The 20,870-nt window shown below is 40.8% G+C and overlaps 1 protein-coding gene across 1 annotated transcript; it reads left to right on the top strand.

Moving 5' to 3' along the window:
* Positions 1 to 1,682: 1,682 nt before the first annotated feature.
* Positions 1,683 to 19,823, top strand: MRPS18C (mitochondrial ribosomal protein S18C). The gene is made up of 6 exons (XM_030190563.1): positions 1,683 to 1,807; positions 9,826 to 9,884; positions 9,971 to 10,054; positions 19,090 to 19,147; positions 19,528 to 19,587; positions 19,679 to 19,823. The coding sequence occupies exons 1-6, from the start codon at positions 1,741 to 1,743 to the stop codon at positions 19,750 to 19,752; spliced, it is 402 nt and encodes a 133-aa protein (XP_030046423.1). The 5' UTR covers positions 1,683 to 1,740; the 3' UTR covers positions 19,753 to 19,823.
* Positions 19,824 to 20,870: the final 1,047 nt, after the last annotated feature.

The following is a 20,870-nucleotide window of genomic DNA, read 5'->3' as shown; positions in this document are numbered from 1 at the left end:
AAAGTCAATTTTTTGGACACCACAGTCTCAATCAGCGATGGCTATATACAAACATCCATATACAAGAAACCCACAGACAAATGCAGCTACCGCCACAACTCCAGCTTCCACCCTTCACATACAAAAAGATCCATTATTTACAGCCAAGCCACAAGATACCACCGTATCTGCTCTGACCCAGGGGACAGAGACAGACACCTTGAAATCCTGACTGCATCCTTCGAACAGAAAGGCTACAACCCCAAAATAATCTCCAAGAATATTGCCTCCTCCCTCAAAACACCCAGGGAAAATCTGCTACAGTACAAAGAAAAAAAAGCTACAGACAGAATCCCCCTTATAGAGACATACAACCCAGCGCTGGAAAAATTAAGAAAAATCATAAAAGATCTACAGCCTCTACTCCAGGAGGATGAATTAATGAAAGAGATAGTCCCATCCCCACCAGTGCTGGCCTTCCGACAGCCACTCAACTTAAAACACAAGCTAATTAGAAGTAAGCTCCCAACACAGACTCAAAAGAAGAGAATGGCACACATCCTTGCAATATATCCAGCTGCAAACTATGCCAAAACATTTCACAGGACCCCACGGTCATTCACAAAGAAAAAATATTCAACATTAAGGAATCTTTCACGTGCTCATCTTCCAATGTGGTATATATCATTCAGTGTAAAAAATGCAACGAAGGCTGCTACATTGGAGAAACAAGTCAGATGCTAAAGGAGAGATTTAATTTACATAGACACTATATGATAAATGCTAGTACCAATCAGGATGTCACCTCTGTGGGGCAGCACTTTACAAAACCAGAACACTGTATCAGTGATTTCATGGTAAGAGTGTTGAAAGGGAACTTTAAAACAACGTAAGACCTTTGAAGTCTGAATGATTAAATATTTTAACATCCACCAGACAGGACTTAACAAAGATCTGGGTTTTCTAGCCTGTTATAAACCATAAAATTGTACTGCTTTGTCACCCTCCTATCTCCATGCATATCTCCCTGTCCTACTACTACTACTACTACTTAGCATTTCTATAGCCCTCACCTATCCACCCCATCTTGTTAGACTGTCACTGAAATGCTTTGATGTTTCACTTATATATACTGTCATCTACCAACATTTGCTTATTTCCGATCTGACGAAGAAGGGCAACCTTCGAAAGCTAATCATGAAATGTATTGCCATGTCCAATAAAAAAGGTATCATCTTTTTTTCTTTTCCATGTTTTATTTCTATTGATTACCTTTAAAAGTGGACTAACACAGCTACCACACTCCTCTACTGTTTTAAGCCAGGAAGGTAAGTAGATATAACCGATGACACAGAACAACCTCGGGCACATAGGTTCACAAATGGACTTTTATTACTGAAGACCCATACTTTAAAAGAAAGATTTTGGAACTGGGTAACTTGGCCTCTCTGGAATTTAAGAGCACCCTACAACATGAGACCCTTCTTGCAAACTATGACAAGGCAACAATTATTCTTGGGACTTGGTGCTTCATATTTCAGAATAGAGTCTTCCTTACTTAATACTAACCTAAAAATTGCTCTTCCTCTCAAGGACTACTCAATAACAATAGACCGCCGACACTTGCCCCTCCTCAGCGTGGCGGAAGTGTTGATGACGCCATTGAAGAGAGGCGGGCTCCTGTTTTAGTCATTTCCGTTTATCTTCTTGGGCCCCACCCCCACAGACGGAAGCCGGCCCGGGGCGTTTGCTGTTTCAGAGATGCAAGCTGTCGCTCTTGGAGGATTATTTCGCCGTGCGTTGCAGACGCCGCTCGCTCTACACCTGGGTAACTGGAATAGGGAGGAAAGCTGATCTCGCTCTTGATTTTTTTTTTTTTTTGCGTGCGTTTAGGGAACGATAAGGGAAAGGAAATTCGACGGAGTATCCGTTTGGTGCCTTCCGGGACAGGTGGCAAATTTTAGGCACATAGGGTTTTTTCCGATATCCCAAGTTGTATTCTGCTACCTGTAGTTCTGGTTATAAATGGGGTTTACAGACCTGGAAGGTCCATGATGCACTGATAATCAAGAGATCCGTCCTTTACCTTATTCCAGAATCAACTTCTAAAGCCGAGAACGATTCAGGAGTTGATGGAACTTGCTATTTTCTGTAGGAGCAGTATGAAGGTCGCGGTTTCCTTTTCTGTCAGTGCTGAAGGATCGTCAGAGGGTTCCTCTGGCTTTGAGTAGCTGGTAGTTTGTGGTGAAGTGTTGGCAGGTCCAATGTAGGTGGGAACTACAGCACCTGTGGTGATTGCTGCCAGAGATGAGTCTCCTCATTTGCCCCCCCCCCCCCCAAAAAAAAAAAAGCTTTCCACTCTTTGCAAACCAATGGTTTGGCACTGCCTTCAAGTATTGAGTTTGATGGCTGCGACTTTAGAATTAGTGTTGTGAGTCAGGATACACACGAAGGTCTCTTCTCTTTTGATGATCTCCACAGTGTCAAGAGATCTACCTTGCTAGGACCAGTCGGACATTTTTGACTGGTGTCTACACAGCAACAATTAGGCATATTTTCAAAGCACTTAGCCTTCCAAAGTTTCATAGGTTTCTATGGAACTTTGGAAGGCTAAGTGCTTTGAAAATATGCCTCAATGTGTCCAAAGAAGAGAGCTCGGAAACCCCAAATTAGATTCTTGTTGCGACGGAAGCACTTTGTTTTGACAAATGGGCACAAAGTCAGTGGTCCTCAGTGGAAGCTCAGTGGTTGATCAGCCTTCTGGAAACTGAGGTGATCTGTTTAACTCTCCTGGAGTTTTGTCAGCTACGTCAAAACAATGCAACGGTAGTAGCCTATGTCAACAAACAAGGAGGAACAAGAAGTCTGCAAGTGGCAAAACAGGTATAATGCATTGGGCCAAGGAGAATCTGGAGGAAATCTTAGCGGCACATATGGCTGGGGCCCAAAATATCAAGGTGGATTACTGCAACAGGAATTTTTTGGATCCAGGAAAATGGAGTCTGGCAGAGGATTGGAAGGGCGACTAAAATGATAGCGGGGATGGGACGACTTCCCTATGAAGAAAGACTAAGGAGGCTAGGGCTTTTCAGCTTGGAGAAGAGACTGCTGAGGGGAGACATGATAGAGGTATATAAAATAATGAGTGGAGTGGAACAGGTGGATGTGAAGCGTCTGTTCACGCTTTCCAAAAATACTAGGACTAGGGGGCATGCGATGAAACTACAGTGTAGTAAATTTAAAACAAATCGGAGAAACGTTTTCTTCACCCAACGCGTAATTAAACTCTGGAATTCATTGCCGGAGAACATGGTGAAGGCGGTTAGCTTGGCAGAGTTTAAAAGGGGGTTAGACGGTTTCCTAAAGGACAAGTCCATAAAACGCTACTAAATGGACTTGGGAAAAATCCACAATTCCAGGAATAACATGTATAGAATGTTTGTACATTTGGGAAACTTGCCAGGTGCCCTTGGCCTGGATTGGCCGCTGTCGTGGACAGGATGCTGGGCTCGATGGACCCTTGGTCTTTTCCCAGTGTGGCATTACTTATGTACTTATCTGGTCCTGACCCGATGCCAACAGGCCAGAATGTGTCATGTAGGAGTAGTAGCCTGAGAACCAGGGGAACCGGGTTTCCCACTTCAGCTCCTTCTGACCCTGGGCAAGTCACTTAATCCTTCATTGCCCCAGGTACAAAAAAAATAAAAACAAAACAAAAACACCTTGGATTGTGAGCCTACTAGAGACAGAAAAATGTACCTGTATATAATATGTAAACTGCTTTGATTGTACCACGGAAGGGTGGTATATCAAATCCCTTCTACGTTTTCCCTTTATTTCAGTCAGAGAAAGGATTTGGAAGTCAAAAGGAATAGATTCCTTAATTCAGCCATAGCCGTGGTTGGGTCTTCTGTATGTATTTCTGCTGTGGCCGCTCACAGGCAGAATAATTCCAAGAAGCACCAAGGTAAATTAATTATTTGTTTTGGTCTTGGGAGCTGTCTGTGCCAGAAATAATATTTAAATGTGACAATACAGAAGAACTGAAAGAAATCTCAGTGAAGTCAGTTCAGCTTATCCCATCTTCCAACAAGTGAAAGAGCAGCAAATCACCTGGTCTGGATGACATACTCCCCAGGGTACTGAAAGAGCTAAAAAAAAAAAAAAAAAAAAGAAATTGCAAGCCTACTATTGGTAATCTGTAACCTGTCATTAAAATCCATCCACGGCACCTAAAGATTGGAAGGTGGCCAATGTAACACTGGTTCCAGGGTCTAATGCTGGATGCTTAGAACTGGGAAGACGGGATTGTTTTGCCAAGGATTTTGGTTTGTTTCAGTGACTACCTTTATGAAACAATATTTTCCTTATTGTGGGTGTCAGGTGTTCTTTGTTAATTCGCTAGTGTGGAGTGCATCTCACCCAGCTTAAGCTAAGTAGTCGCTTCTTTCTTATTTCCTTTGTTTAATTGTATTTTGTTGTTCTATGGAGTGGCCTAGTGGTTAGGGTGGTGGACTTTGGTCCTGGGGAACTGAGGAACTGAGTTCAATTCCCACTTCAGGCACAGGCAGCTCCTTGTGACTCTGGGCAAGTCACTTAACCCTCCATTGCCCCATGTAAGCTGCATTGAGCCTGCCATGAGTGGGAAAGCACAGGGTACAAATGTAACAAACAAAAAAAAAAATTGAGGATGCAGTGGCAAATGATTGATAAAAAATTGTACAGCTCAGACTCGAAATAGCTGGGGCTATAAGAGGTGTAATAATTCTTATTATAAACATCTGATGCCTCTGTCCTTTTATAAAAAGATAAAAATAGCAGCCCAGTACATTATTTAGGGTAGTGCCACTCTATTTGCTTTTCAAGTCTGTCAAAATGGAACAAACTATTATAAAGGGCAAAATTACGGAACACTTAGATACATGGTTTAATGGGATAGTCAACATGGATTCAACCAAAGAACATCTTGGTTCACCAATTTGCTGTATATATTTTTTTGAAGGCGTGAATAAACATGGTTTATGGTTTAGTTTATTTGATATACTTTGCTTTCATGTGGATACTGGAAGGCAGTTTACAATTTTAAAATAGGAGGAAGGGAAAATAACTCCATTATGTGATGAGAGAGAAAACACACTTGCTCGTTACATTTTCAGAAAGCTTTTGACAAAGCTCTTCATGAGAGACTCCTGAGAAAATTCTCTCAATGAAGGTAGGTGAATAGTGGAGTGCTGCAAGGATTTGTCTGGGATCAGTGTTTTCACATATTTATGAATGATCTGGAAATGGGGAAAAATGAATTAGGTAATGAAATTTCCAGATGACACGAAACTATTTAAAGTTGAGAATTTGCATGCAGACTACATGAATTTGGAAAAGGATTTAGGCTAGAAGAATGGGCATCCAAATTGCAGATGAAATTTAATGTGGACAAATGTAAAGTGATGTACAATGGGAAATGGATCCTAGCATCATGTAGCTGTACGTTTGGTTATTCATTAGGAGTCACCACCAAGAAATAGAATTTGTGTCATTGTGGACAGTACGTTAAAATCTTCTGCTTGGTGTGACAGTGGCCAAAAAAAAAAACACCGTTAGGAATTATTAGGAAAGGAATAGAGAATAAAACAGAGAATATTATAATGGCTCTTTCACTCCATGGTGAGACCATACTTTGTGTATTGTATACCATTGTGGTTGCCACATCTCAAAAAAGGTATAATGGAATTAGAAAAGGGTGGCCAAAATGATTAAGGGGATGGAACTCCTTTCATAAAAGGAAATAGTTAAGAGCATAGGACTTTTCAGCTTGAAGAAGAGACAGCTAAGGGGAGTCTATAAAATCCTGAATGGAATTAGTAAATGTGAACTAGCTGTTCATTCTTTCAAAAAGTACAAAGACTAGGGGTTACATTGTAGCAGTTTTAAAACAAATATGAGAAAATATCTTTTCACTCAATTTAAAAGCTCTGGAATTCTTGCCAGAGCAAGTGATTAAAAGCAGTTAATGTTGTTGGGTTTAAACAAAAGGTTTGGATAAATTCCTGAAGGAAAAGTACATAAACTGTTAAAGTAGACCTGGGGGAATAACACTGCTTAACCTTGAGATTAAGTAGCATGGAATCTAGCTACTTTTTGGGACTCTGCCAGGTACTTGCAATCTGGACTGGTCACTGGATACTGGTCTAAATGAACCCTTGGTCTGACCTAGTATGGAAACTTATTTGCTAGTAGTTTTGGTTGCTCTGGTTTGGCCAAGAAGACCCTGGTATGGAGAACTGATGCATCTGAAAGTAGAGGATCTTCTATCTCTGGCGGGCAAGGAGCATCTGTTCGTTCAAGGTTTGATTAGTATGAAGGACATGTCTCGGTTTTGTCATGGCTTGACAGAGTAAAGTTTACAAAAATGTATTTGAGTAAGTTGAGCACTATTCAGTACTTATATGCATATCTTACATCACTTGTATACACCCATCTGTAAAAAAAAAAAAAGTGGGCAGAGCATCAGTGGGACTCACACTTCACTTGTAACTTACACAGGGGGTCCTTTTTACTAACGTGCGCCGAAAAATGGTCTGCGCTGTTAGATGCATGTATTGGACATGCGCAGGTCCATTTTTCAGCGCTCCTGCAAAAAAGGCCTTTTGGGGGGGGGGGGGGGGGGCAAAAATGGACGTGTGGCAAAATGAAAATAGGCACGTGTCCATCTTGGGCCTGAGACCTTACCACCACCCATTGATTTAGTGATAAGGTCTCATGCGTTAACTGGGTGGTAATCGTCAACATGCGTAGAATGCCGATTACTTCCCGGTTAGCGCCGTGCACCGGAAATGTTCCGGGGCGCATGTTAAGAATGAAACTACCGCCTGGGCCACGCCGTAGTTGGACTGTAGTTCCGAATTGGCGTGCATTGGGCGTGCGTAGACGCCCACGTGGCTTAGTAAAAGGGCCCCAGAATACTGTAAGCTACATGTGTATCTCTGGCACTTAGGCGCACTCACTTATGCCAGCTCTATAGCTGGCGTAAATGCTCATGCCTAACTTATTGGGGCATGTTAGTGCTGTTAGGTGCCGCCTACTTTACTTTGTGTAATACAGTAGGATGCTGATTATCCGGACTAACCTCTGCCATCTGGATAATAAAAAATTTGGATAATTGGACATTCGTTTTTGAAAAGAGCACACACTGTGAGCATTACATGTTGAGCGTTATTTATTTATTTTTTTTATTTGTTACATTTGTATCCCACATTATCCCACCTAATTGCAGGCTCAATGTGGCTTACATTGTACTGTAAAGGCGATCGCCAGTTCCGATACGAACAAATACAAAGTGATGTAGTGGTAGAATAAAGTTCATGTGTGACAGACACATTAGGGAATCGTAGAGGGGAAGAGTTAATTAGTGTCCGGTACTAGCTTTGGTTTCGGTTGTGTTGCGGTTGTTCAAGCATTTAAGTTGGGTCGGTGGGGTATGCCTTTTTGAACAGGTTGGTTTTTTTTAGTAATTTCCGGAAGTTTAGGTGGTCATACATTGTTTTCACGGCCTTAGGTAATGCGTTCCATAGTTGTGTGCTTATATAGGAGAAGCTGGATGCATAAGTTGATTTGTATTTTGCAGCTTGGGTAGTGAAGATTTAGGTATGTTCGTGCTGATCTTGTTGTGTTTCTAGGTGGTAGGTCTATGAGGTCTGTCATATATCCCGGGGTTTCGCCGTAGATAATTTTATGAACCATAGTGCAGATTTTTAAATAATGGGGAAAAATACCAAACTATTTGTGATGTTATACATTATTTTTACTGTATATCAGGCATGATGTGATAACTATTTTTTAATTGTAATGTCTGTATTATAAAGTATAGAACCAGTCCGGATAATTAGACATCCGGATAATCGGAGTTCGGATAATCAGCGTCGTACTGTACGAGCCTGTTTTTATTTATAGCAGAGGCACCTATTTATAGCCGCACAGTTATAGAATGACCCCTGTTTTGACGAATTTTCTGTGACATTTTCCATCTATGAGGCCTGCTCATGATATCTGTGCACCCTTTCTTCATTATCTTGGTTCTCAGTCAGCATTGTGGCTTTTCTGGAGTGCTTACTATGAATGGGTCAGCAAACCTTTTGCCAAACTTCAGTAGAGCCATCCAATGCTAAATTTGAGCCTAGAATGCCATGCTGCTGTTTTCATTTTTCTGCTCTTTTATTTCTGTTCTTCATTACTTGTAGAAAAACTGACTCTCTTGTCCCTGTCCTTTCCATCTGACCTCCCCCTAAGCTTGAACTATCAGAGCTGTATGTCGTATAATCTATATATATAAAAGGCAACCCCAACGTTCTATGAAGCCTCCAGCCGGAAGTGTGAAGCGCCAGAGATATCCGGTTTCCCCATGAGTGAAGGAAAACAGCACAGCACGAAATCCCTCTCTCTGTAACAGTGAAGGACTCAGAGGGGGGAGGAGAGAGATGCCCTCACTCTCTGGGTAATACAAACACAGCACAGCAGGAAACGTAACCCTGAAGGACTGGACTCGGAGGGGGGAGGGGGGAGGGGGGAGGGAGAGAGGGCAGAGGGCAGGGACACTCCCACATGCACACTCTGAAGAAAACCTTGCTAGCCCCCGTTTCATTTGCATCAGAAACGGGGCTTTTTAACTAGTTTGTTTATAAACCATGTGTATATTCATTCTTTGGATGTCGGTGATAAGCTGAAGACTTACTCTCTTTTAGGGTAACTGAATAAATGGTGAAATAAAAAATTAATTTGTAACCTAGTGGAAATAAGCTGTTGGGGAGCAGTTTTTGTTTACATATTGTTCAGAAACTCGTGTTTGTCTGTTAATAGGCTGAGCCACCATTTCTGAATGATCCCCTAGTGTTCAGGTACAAGATTGTGGCTCTCAGCTGAATGATTCATTTTGGTAAATGTTTTGGCATTTACCACTGTGAGAAAGACCTTTGTACTGATTGATTAATCTTTATGTACCAATAAATTAAGGTAAAAAATTTTCACGCTGCTGCATACCAAGCTTCTAATTGAAAATATTAAAAACAACAACAAGCAAAATCCAGCTGTTTTAGAATGGATTTTATTATATCAGCTTTCTGGTTGTCATAAGTGCATGACTTTGGAGCAAAGAAAGTTAATTTTATTTTATAGGTTCTGTTCAAATTAATGTGGAACCAGGACTCGCATCGCAGTACGCAGAATCTAATCCAAAGCTTCCCAAACTGTGGGTCGGGATCCCAAATGGGGTCACAACCTAGGTGGGCTCTCCATAAGTGCATCATCATTCTGCACCTCCAGGGGATGGGGTCACAGCTAAAAAACGATTGGGAAGCATTGGTCTAATCTGTAAGATTGTTTAACATGATATCTGGAATCCTTGTATATATTTAGGATGTCTACTGTTAGGGTATTTAGATGCTTATTTTGCAGCTAATTAGGGGCTCCTTGAAGGTAGAAAAAAAATCAGTGTTTTCACACCACAGGTTCTACTGCCTAGTAAATTTTTTCTGGCGGATTCGAATACGTACGTTTATATCATTTAGGAATCACCATGAAAAATGGCATAAAATTTAAGAGGAGGATATAAGATATGCCGGGGTGGGGGAGGGATATGAGAGTGCTAGGGTTTGTGGTATTTCTCCAGTAAACACCTATTTAATTTTTATTTTTTTTGCATTGTGTTACTTTGTGTTTTTCAGTTAGCTATAATTTTATTTATCCAGCAGTCATCTTTAACCATGCTTTAAGGTTTATTTTGCTGTTCTTTTGTTTTTCTGGACAGAGTTTGATTCATTATTTGTCTCTCTTTTTTTTTTTTTTTTTCTATTCCAGCGTCCTGGAGGAGGAGCTATAGCTTACAAGATGACATAGTGTCTTATCAAGAAGATTTGGTAAGATAGCATTCAGGAAGCTGTGAAACTGTCTTAGAGAATGAGGACATATCAGTGCTAATGCGTAACCTGATTTGTACTTCCAGCCCATTCAGATGGAAAATCCATACAAGGAGCCTCCTAAAAAATGTGTTTTGTGTGGAACACCTGTAGATTACAAAAACACACAGGTGAGTACCTTTCAGAACATTTGCTTAAGACTGAGCTTCCTTATAATTGTAAAGATTATTCTAGGACCCTCACTAGTCCCATATGCTCCTGTGCCCACTGTATACCATTTGGCTACAGTATCCCCCTTTGCAGGATGGCCGCAGAGGTACTGCCTGTCCTTTTGAAGTCAGTTCCCTAGTAAGTTGGTGATGTGTGTTTGGGGTTGTATCAGACGAGGTTTTACTCCAGGTTTCTGGGTTTATGAGAGTTATTTGAAGGGCGTGGCGCAAAAACCTGATATATCCACTTTAGGGATATACTGAGGTTTTCTTACCGACACATTCTTTCATAGGACTGTTCATTATCTACTTACTTATTTTTGCTGAAAAACATGTGAAGTCCTTGTATTAATGCTGTTTAATTGTAGGCTCACACACATTCTCTATCAAATCAAAAAATAATAACAGAAAACCGTGAATTCACTGTGTTCTCTATTAATTATGGAAACATGGGGGAGAAAGTCTCATTAATCACCAGGTGACACTCTATCCCCATCATAAGGAGATTTGTTGAAAAACCTTTTTTGGTGATAGATATAATCATTGACTAAAAACTGGCAATCACAAAAGTCAGGAGTTAAGTTACTGCATTTTGGCTTGGTTCCCTTGAAGAAGCAACGGCGAAACGGATGCCTGTCAGGCCCCACCGAGCCAAAGATAAGTTCAGTCCTGCAGAATTTATATTTATTGTTTATCTTCCAGTAAATCACTTTATAATTATTTAGACTCGGTTCAAAATATTATGCACAGATTTATCATTTTTGACATTTTATTTTGAGCCACTTACACATGGATGGAGGGGGGTTTTAGTCAATGTGGTGGTATTATTTTTTGAATCCTTGTATTAGCCATTACAAAATTTTATTGTGTCTTTAGCTTTCTGCAAAACCCTGAAGTCCACAAGAAGTAGTACCACAGGAAAAGAAATTTTAAAAAAAGGCTAATTTCATAATATATTAATCACGTTGCATACACAGTATTTTGGGTCATTCCATGCCAAGTAGTCTAAACCTTCCCACTATCATGTCTCCAATTTTGTTCAAATTTTATCTGTTGCGCGAGTCAGGTGTTAAACGAAGTTTCCCAAAATTTGAGGTCTCTAACTGCAATAGTTGCAGATCTAGACCCCCTTTTCTGAAAGGTTGTCAGTCCATGAGCGCGCGACATTTACCAAAATGCCATTTTGGGGGTCTAATAAAATCTAAACACATTTATAAGAATGGCTAAAACATTCAAATCCTGTACAGTTTTTGATGCTAATTCCGATGAAATACATTTTAACATTATGGATGCAAAATCCAGTCAAACAAGTTGACTCAAAGTGTGCATCAAAATTGGTCACGACTCATCGGAACATATTTGGACCAATATTCAGACCATGCAAACAAAGATACGGACTTGAAATTTTGAACAAGCATTATGCTTATGCTGGACATAATACTGCCAGATTTGCAACTAACCAGCATCTATAACCACCCTGCAGGATCTCTTCAAAGTTGGCACTGTCAGCACAAATGGTAAAATGTACCAAAGTTCAAAGCCAATTATTTAAAAAGAGTCTGCCTGAATCAGTTTGTGAACAGTATCATCTGAAAGAGAAAATTGTGCTCTACAACACTGATATGTTTTTGTTTTGCAATGCCACCATTAAGTAGCCATTTACTCAGGTCAAAGTATGTTATATTTCGTACGCTTGATGCGCTACTTTTTCTTCATTTCTAGGAAATTGAGTCTTAATAGTCGTTTAAAAGTATTGATATAATTATTTATTCATTCGTATTTTATTTGTTGATTGTCCAATTGTTTATTGTGCGCTGTTATGGTGGATTGGAAACGTTTGTGAAACGTCAGTTGAACAGAAAGATGCTTTCATAAGCTTTATGCATCCTCATGGTCCCGCTACTTCATTTTATTGGCCGGTAAGACGCGATACTTGCTGGATCCCAGAACAACTTATCATTGCTGTTATTCCAGCGCCATCAGTGACATCATCTGGTCGGCAATATAGTTTCCCTGAAACCGTTCTGTTGCAGATCAATGATGCTTTCAGAATGATGAAGTAACTGAAGAAGGCAGGCTTGGGAACCTGCAGTAAAGAAACACACAATCAGGCTTGGGATCCTACAGTAAAGAAACCCACAATCAGGCTTGGGATCCTGCAGTAAAGATACCCACCCGTGGCTGTTACTGCATGGCTGTCGGGCGTGGCCCCTATGTCGATGGGGATGCTGGTTTCAATGTGATAACCAGTAATGGCTCAGCCATCATGGACCAACACAATACATCGTGCACACAAAATATAACATACTCTGACCTGAGTAAATGGCTACTTAATGGTGGCATTGCAAAACAAAAAATATCAGTGTTGTAGAGCACAATTTTCTCTTTCAGATGATACTGTTCACAAACTGATTCAGGCAGACTTTTTTTTTTTTAAATAATTGGCTTTGAACTTTGGTATATTTTACCATTTGCGCTGATAGTGCCAACTTTGAAGAGATCCTGCAGGGCGGTTATAGATGCTGGTTAGTTGCAAATCTGGCAGTATTATGTCCAGCACAGGCATAATGCTTGTTCAAAATTACAAGTCCGTATCTTTGTTTGCATGGAAGTTGTTGCGGTCTGAATATTGGTCCAAATATGTTCCGATGAGTCGTGACCAATTTTGATCACACTTTGAGTCAACTTGTTTGACTGGATTTTGCATCCATAGTGTTGAAATGTATTTCATCAGAATTAGCATCAAAAACTGTACAGGATTTGAATGTTTTAGCCATTCTTATAAATGTTGCACGCTCATGGACTGACAACCTTTCAGAAAAGGGGGTCTAGATCTGCAACTATTGCAGTTAGAGACCTCAAATTTTGGGAAACTTTGTTTAACACCTGACTTGCGCAACAGATAAAACTTGAACAAAATTGGAGAACATGATGGTGGGAACTTTTTTAAATTTTAGACCACTTGGCATGGAATGACCCTTTTGCATCTGCTAACTACTATAATTAATTTAGGTCAATTTAATTAAATTGTAGTGATAGTTTTATGTAGTAATATGTGTTTGGGCCCATGTTTTATTTAGCATGCACGTGCTACCCTAGCTGATCGTTCAGCACTGCAAGGCAAAGCAATCCTTTGTTTTCGAGCATGGCGGCCAAAAGTGAAAATGTTGAATTATCCTGCCAAAATACCAAAAAATGAAAGTGTGCAGACAGCAACTGGAAACAAACTGTAAAAAAAATTAAATGTGCAAAGGAAGAGGAATTTGTAAATGGAAAAAGACAGACAATGCTGCTGCTACTACTACTTCTACTTATTTCTGTAGCGCTACTAGACGTACGCAGCGCTGTAAATATTATATGCAGGTACTTTCTCTGTCCCTAGTGGGCTCACAGTCTGCAGTGGTCTACTGCACAAACCTGTTAAGCCCATGCAATAAACATGACATGGATATGAAAATTAACATTTTTTTTTACAGTGTGTGTGCTCTAGTAATTGTGTTGTTGTATTATATTACAATAAATAAATAATAAATAAATCTTAGCTTAAAAAATTCACATGTGCTTTAACAAATTCAAATCGTTATCCAGTTTCTGTGGGCAGCCAAAACTAGGCCAAAATTTCTTAATATCCAAATAAATAAAATAATAATCTTTGCTTTTGAAGAAGGGATAACAGCCATGGATCCTAACAGCTCCTGCATATTCTGGACCTGTTCTACCGAAGGTGAAAGATGTCCAGAATTTAGTTGAGAAATAAGTTCCTAAAGCTTACAGAGACTTCTACCATCACATTGTGGCTAAAGACAGTTCAGCAGATGAAATGGAAGAGGACTGTGAATGAATTTTAACATATAAACTGTGCTTTTATTAGCACAACTATTGTATTATTAATCAGACATTAAACATTTAGACAAAAAAACTATGCTAAGCTTTAGGCAGTAGTCTTCACATTATTTTTGTTAATATGACATTGCTTTGATGATATGTGAATTATGGCTTTCACAGGAAAAATCTAAATGTAAGAACTGCTTTTGTTAAAAATTAGTTTTTTGTGGCTTTTCAGGTTTTGGTGCAGTGCGCTTCCTTTGCTGTTCTGCCCATTTGGCCTGGTCGGCAAGCTGGTGTGGTGACTGTGATTCGGTCAGCTCGACTCCCAGGCCAATCTAGTCTCCTCTTGAGTCATTCCCCTGGGAATCCCTGGACTGGGTAGTGAAGCAGCCCACGAGCCATCTGGCCCCATCACAGTCCGTGGAGTTCTTTGAGGCACTCTTTGTCATGGCCAGAGGGTTGGTGTTTTACTTCTGAGGGGAGCGGGCAAAGAAGCTTCAGGCATAGCTGCGGCGGTTATGTAATCTCCCAGAGCCCACGGTTGAGCTTCCTTGCAGCTCCTGGGTTCCATGGCTGCAACACTGGAGGTGGTGCCTTGAGTGATGGATCTGTGCGCCCTCTGCAGTAGGTCTTATTGTTCCACTGGGCTCCAGTTTCGTGGGACCTTCGTCCTCTGCCTTTCCCATCCAGGGCAAGTCTGTCTAGCCTGGTTGGGCAGTCTGGTTCACCTGCTGAGAGGGGTTCCTCTGGATCCTCCGCAGTGGGGTTCTAGTCTGCATAGAGGCAAGTCTACTTGGTTGGGGAGTTCACTGCCTAGGTCAAGTGGCACGGGCCACTTGGATAAGCCAGGAGGCTTCATGGTCCATCAAGCACTTGAAGTCCTGGGCACTTAAGGCAGTCAGTGTGATGTTGGACAGTGCCATGACGGTGGCATGCTTCAACAAACAGTGTGACTCCAGGAGTGGGGTGGTGGCCTTGGACGCAGCGTGTCTCACTGTCCATGGTCAGAGGCCCATCTGCAGGCCCTTTAGTGGTCCACTTTGTGAGTAAGACCAACAGCCAGGCGAACTTTCTCAGTCGGTACTTTCTGGAGCCTTGATTTAACAATGGCTGTTAGAGAAGCCTCTCTACATCTTCCTCCATGGCCTCTGATACGCCATCTCTTTCACAGGGTTGCACATCATCCTGGTCTGGTCCTGTTAGTTTTTCCAGACTGGCCTCGCAGGCTGTGGTATGTGGATCTCCGGTGCTGCCTGGTTGAGGATCCTCTTCCACTGTCTAGCGGTCAGGATCTGCTCCAGCAAGGGCTTGGTAGGTATGGAGGATCCAGATCTCTTCTGGCTTGTGGTTTGGCCATTGAAGGGAGATGCTTTGAGAAGCTTGGGTTCTGCCCTGAGGTGATCTCTATGTGGCTGCATGCCAGGAAGCTCTCTGCATCCCTGGTTTAGGTTAGGGTCTGGCGTGGTTTTGGAATCCTGGTATAGTTACGGGCTTGTCTCTCTGGAGGGCTCAGATTCCTGATATTTTGGGGTTTCTGCAGCCAGGCCTGGTCATGAACTGGCTTTGAGCTCCTTGGAGGTTCAGGTGGCTGCTTTGGCTAGTTGTATTTTGGTACCTCTGTGGCTTTGCATAGAGAAGTTGCTCAGTTCATAAAGGGAGTGGTTCATCTGCACTCTTTGATAAGCCCTTCTTTCCCTTCATGGGACCTCAGTCTGGTGTGCAGGTCTTGCCTATCCAGAAGATGTCTGGTGGCTATCATCTCTGCTTGTGGAATCTCCAAGCTGAGGGCACTGTGTTGCTGGGACCACTTCTGCGTATCACGAAGGGCTCAGTGTCCCTGAGTAAGGTCCCCTTCTTGCTGCTGAAAGTGGTCTATCCAGTTCACATGAATCAGGAGGTCTGCTTGTCCTCCTTTTTGGCAGAGGGTTCAGCTCCTGTGGGTCAGAGGCTCCAGAAGCTGTTTTATCCGGAGATCACTATGCTGTACCTGGGGGAGATGAGTGAATTTTGTCTGTGCCCTCCATAACCCTCAGACAGGCCAGGCCAGGCCAGCCTGTCCTCTTTTGTTGGGTGGATCCAGTTGCTGTTTGAGTCAGTCTACATCTGCAGGAATCGTCCGATGCCTCAAAGGCTGAATGCCCACTGTACTAGAACTTAGGATGCTCCCTAGGTGGAGGCCTGGGCAGTGGCTTCTGAGGAGATGTGCAGCATGGCGAGTTGTCCATGCTTCATGTTTTTACTAAGCACTACAGGTTGTACATGTTGGCTAGAGCCCGCTTGGATTTTTGCAAAGTTATCTGGTGGGAGAGGCCTTGTCTTCCCCTGCCCAGTGTGCTTCGGTACATCCCAGTTTTTCAGAACAGTGGAGCTAACACTAAGAAAGGAGAAATTGACTTTCCGGATAACTTTTTTTTTTTTTATCTTTAGTCAGCAACACCGTTCTGCAATCCCACCCTAGGAAGACCTTGCCTTCCACTTTTGAATGTTTAGTATTGTTGGATTGTTTCTTATTAATTAGAATCTCCTTTTGCCTGACAGGCACCTTAAGTGTAGTCCTCACATTCAGAAATGTTTGTGATCCCTGAGGCAGGTGGGTGGATCCACCTAAACACAGCCCCCCCCCCCCCCCCCCCCCGTGTTGGGTCCCATGCTGGCTCTTTGTTCAGTAAAGACTGTTTCATCTACATCTCCCCGAGTGAAAGTCATTGAGTCATACCCTACTTTTTTCCATTTTCCTGTGTTACAAAGAGATCTGCTGCTGCTTGGGCAGATGCATACTGGATTGTTTTGAGGAAGCACCACAGATTATACTGGTGATGTCACTGGTAGAATTCAGTTTTCTCTACCTCCATCTGCTGGCAGGAAGGGGGAGGGAAGTGTAGAGGATCTTGAAAACATTTTATAAGATTTTAGTTGACATATAATGGAAGAATGTCGGGGATGGTGAAATGGGAATTTGATTATCCCCAGTAAATTAAGATTCCATGGTGCACAATTCCCAAACAAAAAAAACTATTTTGTGCAATGGAGAGAGGAAACAAGCTGAGCAAAACAATATACATGAACAACTTTCAGGCTGCACACCCCTAGTAATTATTACTTATTTTACTATATACATATAAATCCTTACTTACAGCAATGAAAATCTCACACACAAGGTATTTTTTTGTGGAATCTGAAATAATAGTTACCAGCAATAAAAAATCAAACACACAAAATACTTGTTACCACTCCAGCAATGAAATTGACAGTGTTTCATTGTGAAATCTAAATGAATGAGTTTATCTTGTTGGGCAGACTGGATGGACCATACAGGTCTTTCTTTATCTGCTGTCATTTACTGTGTTACTATTTACACTTTCTTCTGTATGGCTTTTTTTTCTATTGTTATTAGTATTAATTTAAATATGAAGTTGCCATTCTATTGTGGTTAGAACATGTTGCAAATAGGAGGCCCCTGTCTTTAATGTGAAATTGTTGCATGATGTGTTGGCTTGACTGTGGTAAATTTAAAACTTATTTTAAGTAGAGGAGTGTGGTAGCCGTGTTAGTCCACTCTTAAGGTTATCAATAGAAATCAAACAAAATAAAACATGGAAAAGAAAATAATATGATACCTTTTTTATTGGACATAACTTAATACATTTCTTGATTAGCTTTCAAAGGTTGCCCTTCTTCGTCAGATCGGAAATAAGCAAATGTGCTAGCTGACAGTGTATATAAGTGAAAACATTCAAGCATTACTATGACAGTCTGACATCCTCCCACCCTGTCAGACTGTCATAGTAATGCTTGAATGTTTTCACTTATATACACTATCAGCTAGCACATTTGCTTATTTCCGATCTGACGAAGAAGGGCAACCTTCGAAAGCTAATCAAGAAATGTATTAAGTTATGTCCAATAAAAAAGGTATCATCTTATTTTCTTTTCCATGTTAAAACTTATTTTGAAAGGAAGGCAAAGATATTTGGAATGGAGTAACAGCAATGTGGAGTGTCCATTCTGTAGTCTGAGTCCCTGTGTAAGATCTGAAATAGTGTGCTGTATGGCCGGTGTAGGAAAGACAGCTGCCTAGTTGACTGGATCCATAATGACTTTTCATTTAATATGATTGTTTTAATATCCTTTACTTGCTCAGTTACAGTCAAATATGCCAGTAGGATCTTTCTACCCCTCTAGCTGAGTAATGTCTTCACTCCTTTCATTCCCAGGTCTGTGAGAATTAATAAAAAATAGTTTTAAAAAATGGCAGACTGGCATCTTCACTACTTCTTATTACTGGGCTTCTGGTCATTGAGCAGCCTTTCTTGACGGAAAAATGCAAACAGTGGAAAGACTTATGAAGCAGGTGCCGACACTCCTTTTGTGTCAGGGACTGTGAACGCTGCCATTATATCTTTAAAGATCTGGAGGTGACTCCAGAAATGGAATCTGGGATTCTCACACACTAGCATGTAGTGCTACAGTTGGGTTATCAGACCAATACTGCAAAAAGATACTTAAATTTTTTTGTTTATTTTTAAGTTGAAGATCAACTTTCAGTTCAGCTGTAAGTCTATGCTGATCTATTTTTCAGGCTATCCAGAGTAAATGTGTGTGGTGAAACGGGGTTTTCTGTATGTTAACATTGTTCCTAGTTCACACGAGTGTTTTTTTTTTCCTTCTCCTGTGAAAGCTCCTTTCACTTTAAAAATTGCTTAAAACAAACTATCTGTGGACTCTTGAATTTTTTTTTTCAGCAGATACTTTTACTATAAATAATGGACATAGATTTCATTTTCAAATCTATATCCATGTTACTTCATCCTAATCGTGCTTTTATTTTGCGGGCAATGGAGTAGAGGAGTAGTAAGCTGAGGATCCAGGGTTTAAATCCTGCTTGTTCCCCTTCTAGTTATGATGCAGAGCAACTCGTGCACTTTCCATGGTCTCTGGAACAAAACTTAGATTATACCTGAATGGTCACTTGTTTTAAACTTAGGTTTGGAAAGGCGAGTGATTAAACCCAAATCTAAAACAGGTAAAAGGTGGGTAATTGTCAGGGTAACCATCTTATGAAAACTGTAGGACCTTAGTACTGCCCAGTTCACAAGTTTGAATGCAGCATTTTACTATTACTATGTGTATTATATTGATTTTGTGTGTTTTTGTTTTTTGCGAAACAGCTCCTGTCTCAGTTCATTTCACCATACACGGGTCGCATTTATGGCAGACATATAACAGGTAATTTGCATGTTCTTGTGGATAGTAATATTTGAACTAGAGAATGACATGGGAACAAATTTTGTCCCCATCCCTAGACACTTGTTTATGTTCTATTTTGTGTGCTCTTGTATCTAACATCCCATCCTTAGCTCTGTAGCTAAGAGAGCAAATTCACAGTTCTTTTATCCAGCTTAGGGATGGGCATTTAGTGCTGTAGCTTCTCCCAGACCTGTTGAATGACCACAGTCTGGCCTAGCCTTGTTCTTGGGCTGTTGTGTTCTTCTAATACACTTGCATGGCTTTATTCACAATTTAATAAAGAGGGACAGAGAATGCTTACTGTGTAATTGCTTTTGTCATGTGCACTTCATGATTGAAAAATGTGTATGTCTTTTTAGGCTTGTGTGGGAAGAAACAGAGAGAGATTTCTAAAGCCATTAAAAGGGCTCATGTAATGGGTAAGATGCTAAAGAGACTGATTTGATGAATAAACCTTTGAGTTATCTTTAAAAAAAAAAAAAACTAACCAGTGTGCAATTTCCATTGCAGGATTTATGCCAGTGACATTCAAGGATCCTGTGTTTCTCCATGACACCAAAATCTGTGATATCAGAACTCCCTGAATAGCATAATCTGTTAATAGTTTTTCTTCTGTACAGTAAAATCTATATAGTAAAGATTGTTTTTGTTGAAAGGCAAAGTTGTATTTTTTAAAACTAAATTCCATGTAGGTTCATCAAAGGTTCTTATTAATTTTGTCACAACTGGGTTGCTTTTAGGGTAAGGAGGGAATAAAGTACTGCGAGTGGTATTTTCTTTCACCCTTCAATAAAAATAGTTTAAAAGGGAGTGGAGGGAACACCTCTTAGCGTAGAGATGGGAGCTGGAAAGTAGGGTGTGGTGTGTTGCTGCTGCCGTAAGGTCTTTTTCTGAGTGCACCAGTATTTCCTCATTGCATTATTTTCAGTTGTTCTGGAATTTACTCCTCCTACTACGACCATACCTGAAACAGCAAAAATGACAATAGAATCTACTTAATAGATCAGTAGTAGGTACAAGTAACTCTTTATTGTAGGATATCAACCAAATCAAATGCCCCATACAGGCCATGTTTTGCCCAAAAGGGCTGCGTCATGGGGCTATTCTGTGGTCTTCATCACCAAAAAATCAATTGGTGAATACGTGAATTTCAACCATATACAATTGCTGGCCAAATGACTATGGCATCATAACAGGTAAAAAAACAAAACAGCACAGTCTCTTTCACAAAGGTTAAAACGCTTTCCAGAAAACGCTGCCACACACTTCTGTATCACTGGGTACAGGACAATAATACAGAAAAACAGGTATTTGTAGGGTAAAAGATATTCTAAGAAGTAATCTCGTTACAAATATTTAGCACTTGACAAAGTAACTTACAGGGAAGCTGCCATGGGGTATAAGATCCAGGAAGAGCAAGAACCTGATAGAACAGGGTTGGGCAATCTGCAGCTTCTCATTGAATTTAATACAGCCTACGAGACCATGGGCAATATACACAAAAATGTCATTAAACAGAGTTTTGTCAGTTTTAAATACTATACTTTGCAATTATTTTCAGAATAGACACTCAGTAGTTTAGTTTCCATTTTAAAGCCCAATAGGCTTTAAACTAAATTCATTGGGGCAGGGTGAACAAAGCTGCTAGATAATTAAAATCTGTTAGGCAGGAGAAACACTTAAGACCTTTACAGAAATGGGA

Source organism: Microcaecilia unicolor, chromosome 2, assembly GCF_901765095.1.
Source record: "Microcaecilia unicolor chromosome 2, aMicUni1.1, whole genome shotgun sequence".
Classification (NCBI taxonomy): Eukaryota; Metazoa; Chordata; class Amphibia; order Gymnophiona; family Siphonopidae; genus Microcaecilia; species Microcaecilia unicolor.
The sequence above is the reverse complement of the archived record's forward strand: the minus strand, read 5'-3'. Positions and strand labels throughout refer to the sequence as shown.

What these genes read in the sequence shown, in the direction of transcription:
- MRPS18C (XM_030190563.1), top strand. Translation starts at nt 1,741, where the DNA reads ATGCAAGCTGTCGCTCTTGGAGGATTATTTCGCCGTGCGTTGCAGACG. An exon ending in TAGATTACAAAAACACACAG is followed by an intron (nt 10,055 to 19,089) that starts GTGAGTACCTTT and finishes TTTGCGAAACAG; the next exon opens with CTCCTGTCTCAGTTCATTTC. An exon ending in TAAAAGGGCTCATGTAATGG is followed by an intron (nt 19,588 to 19,678) that starts GTAAGATGCTAA and finishes TTTCCATTGCAG; the next exon opens with GATTTATGCCAGTGACATTC.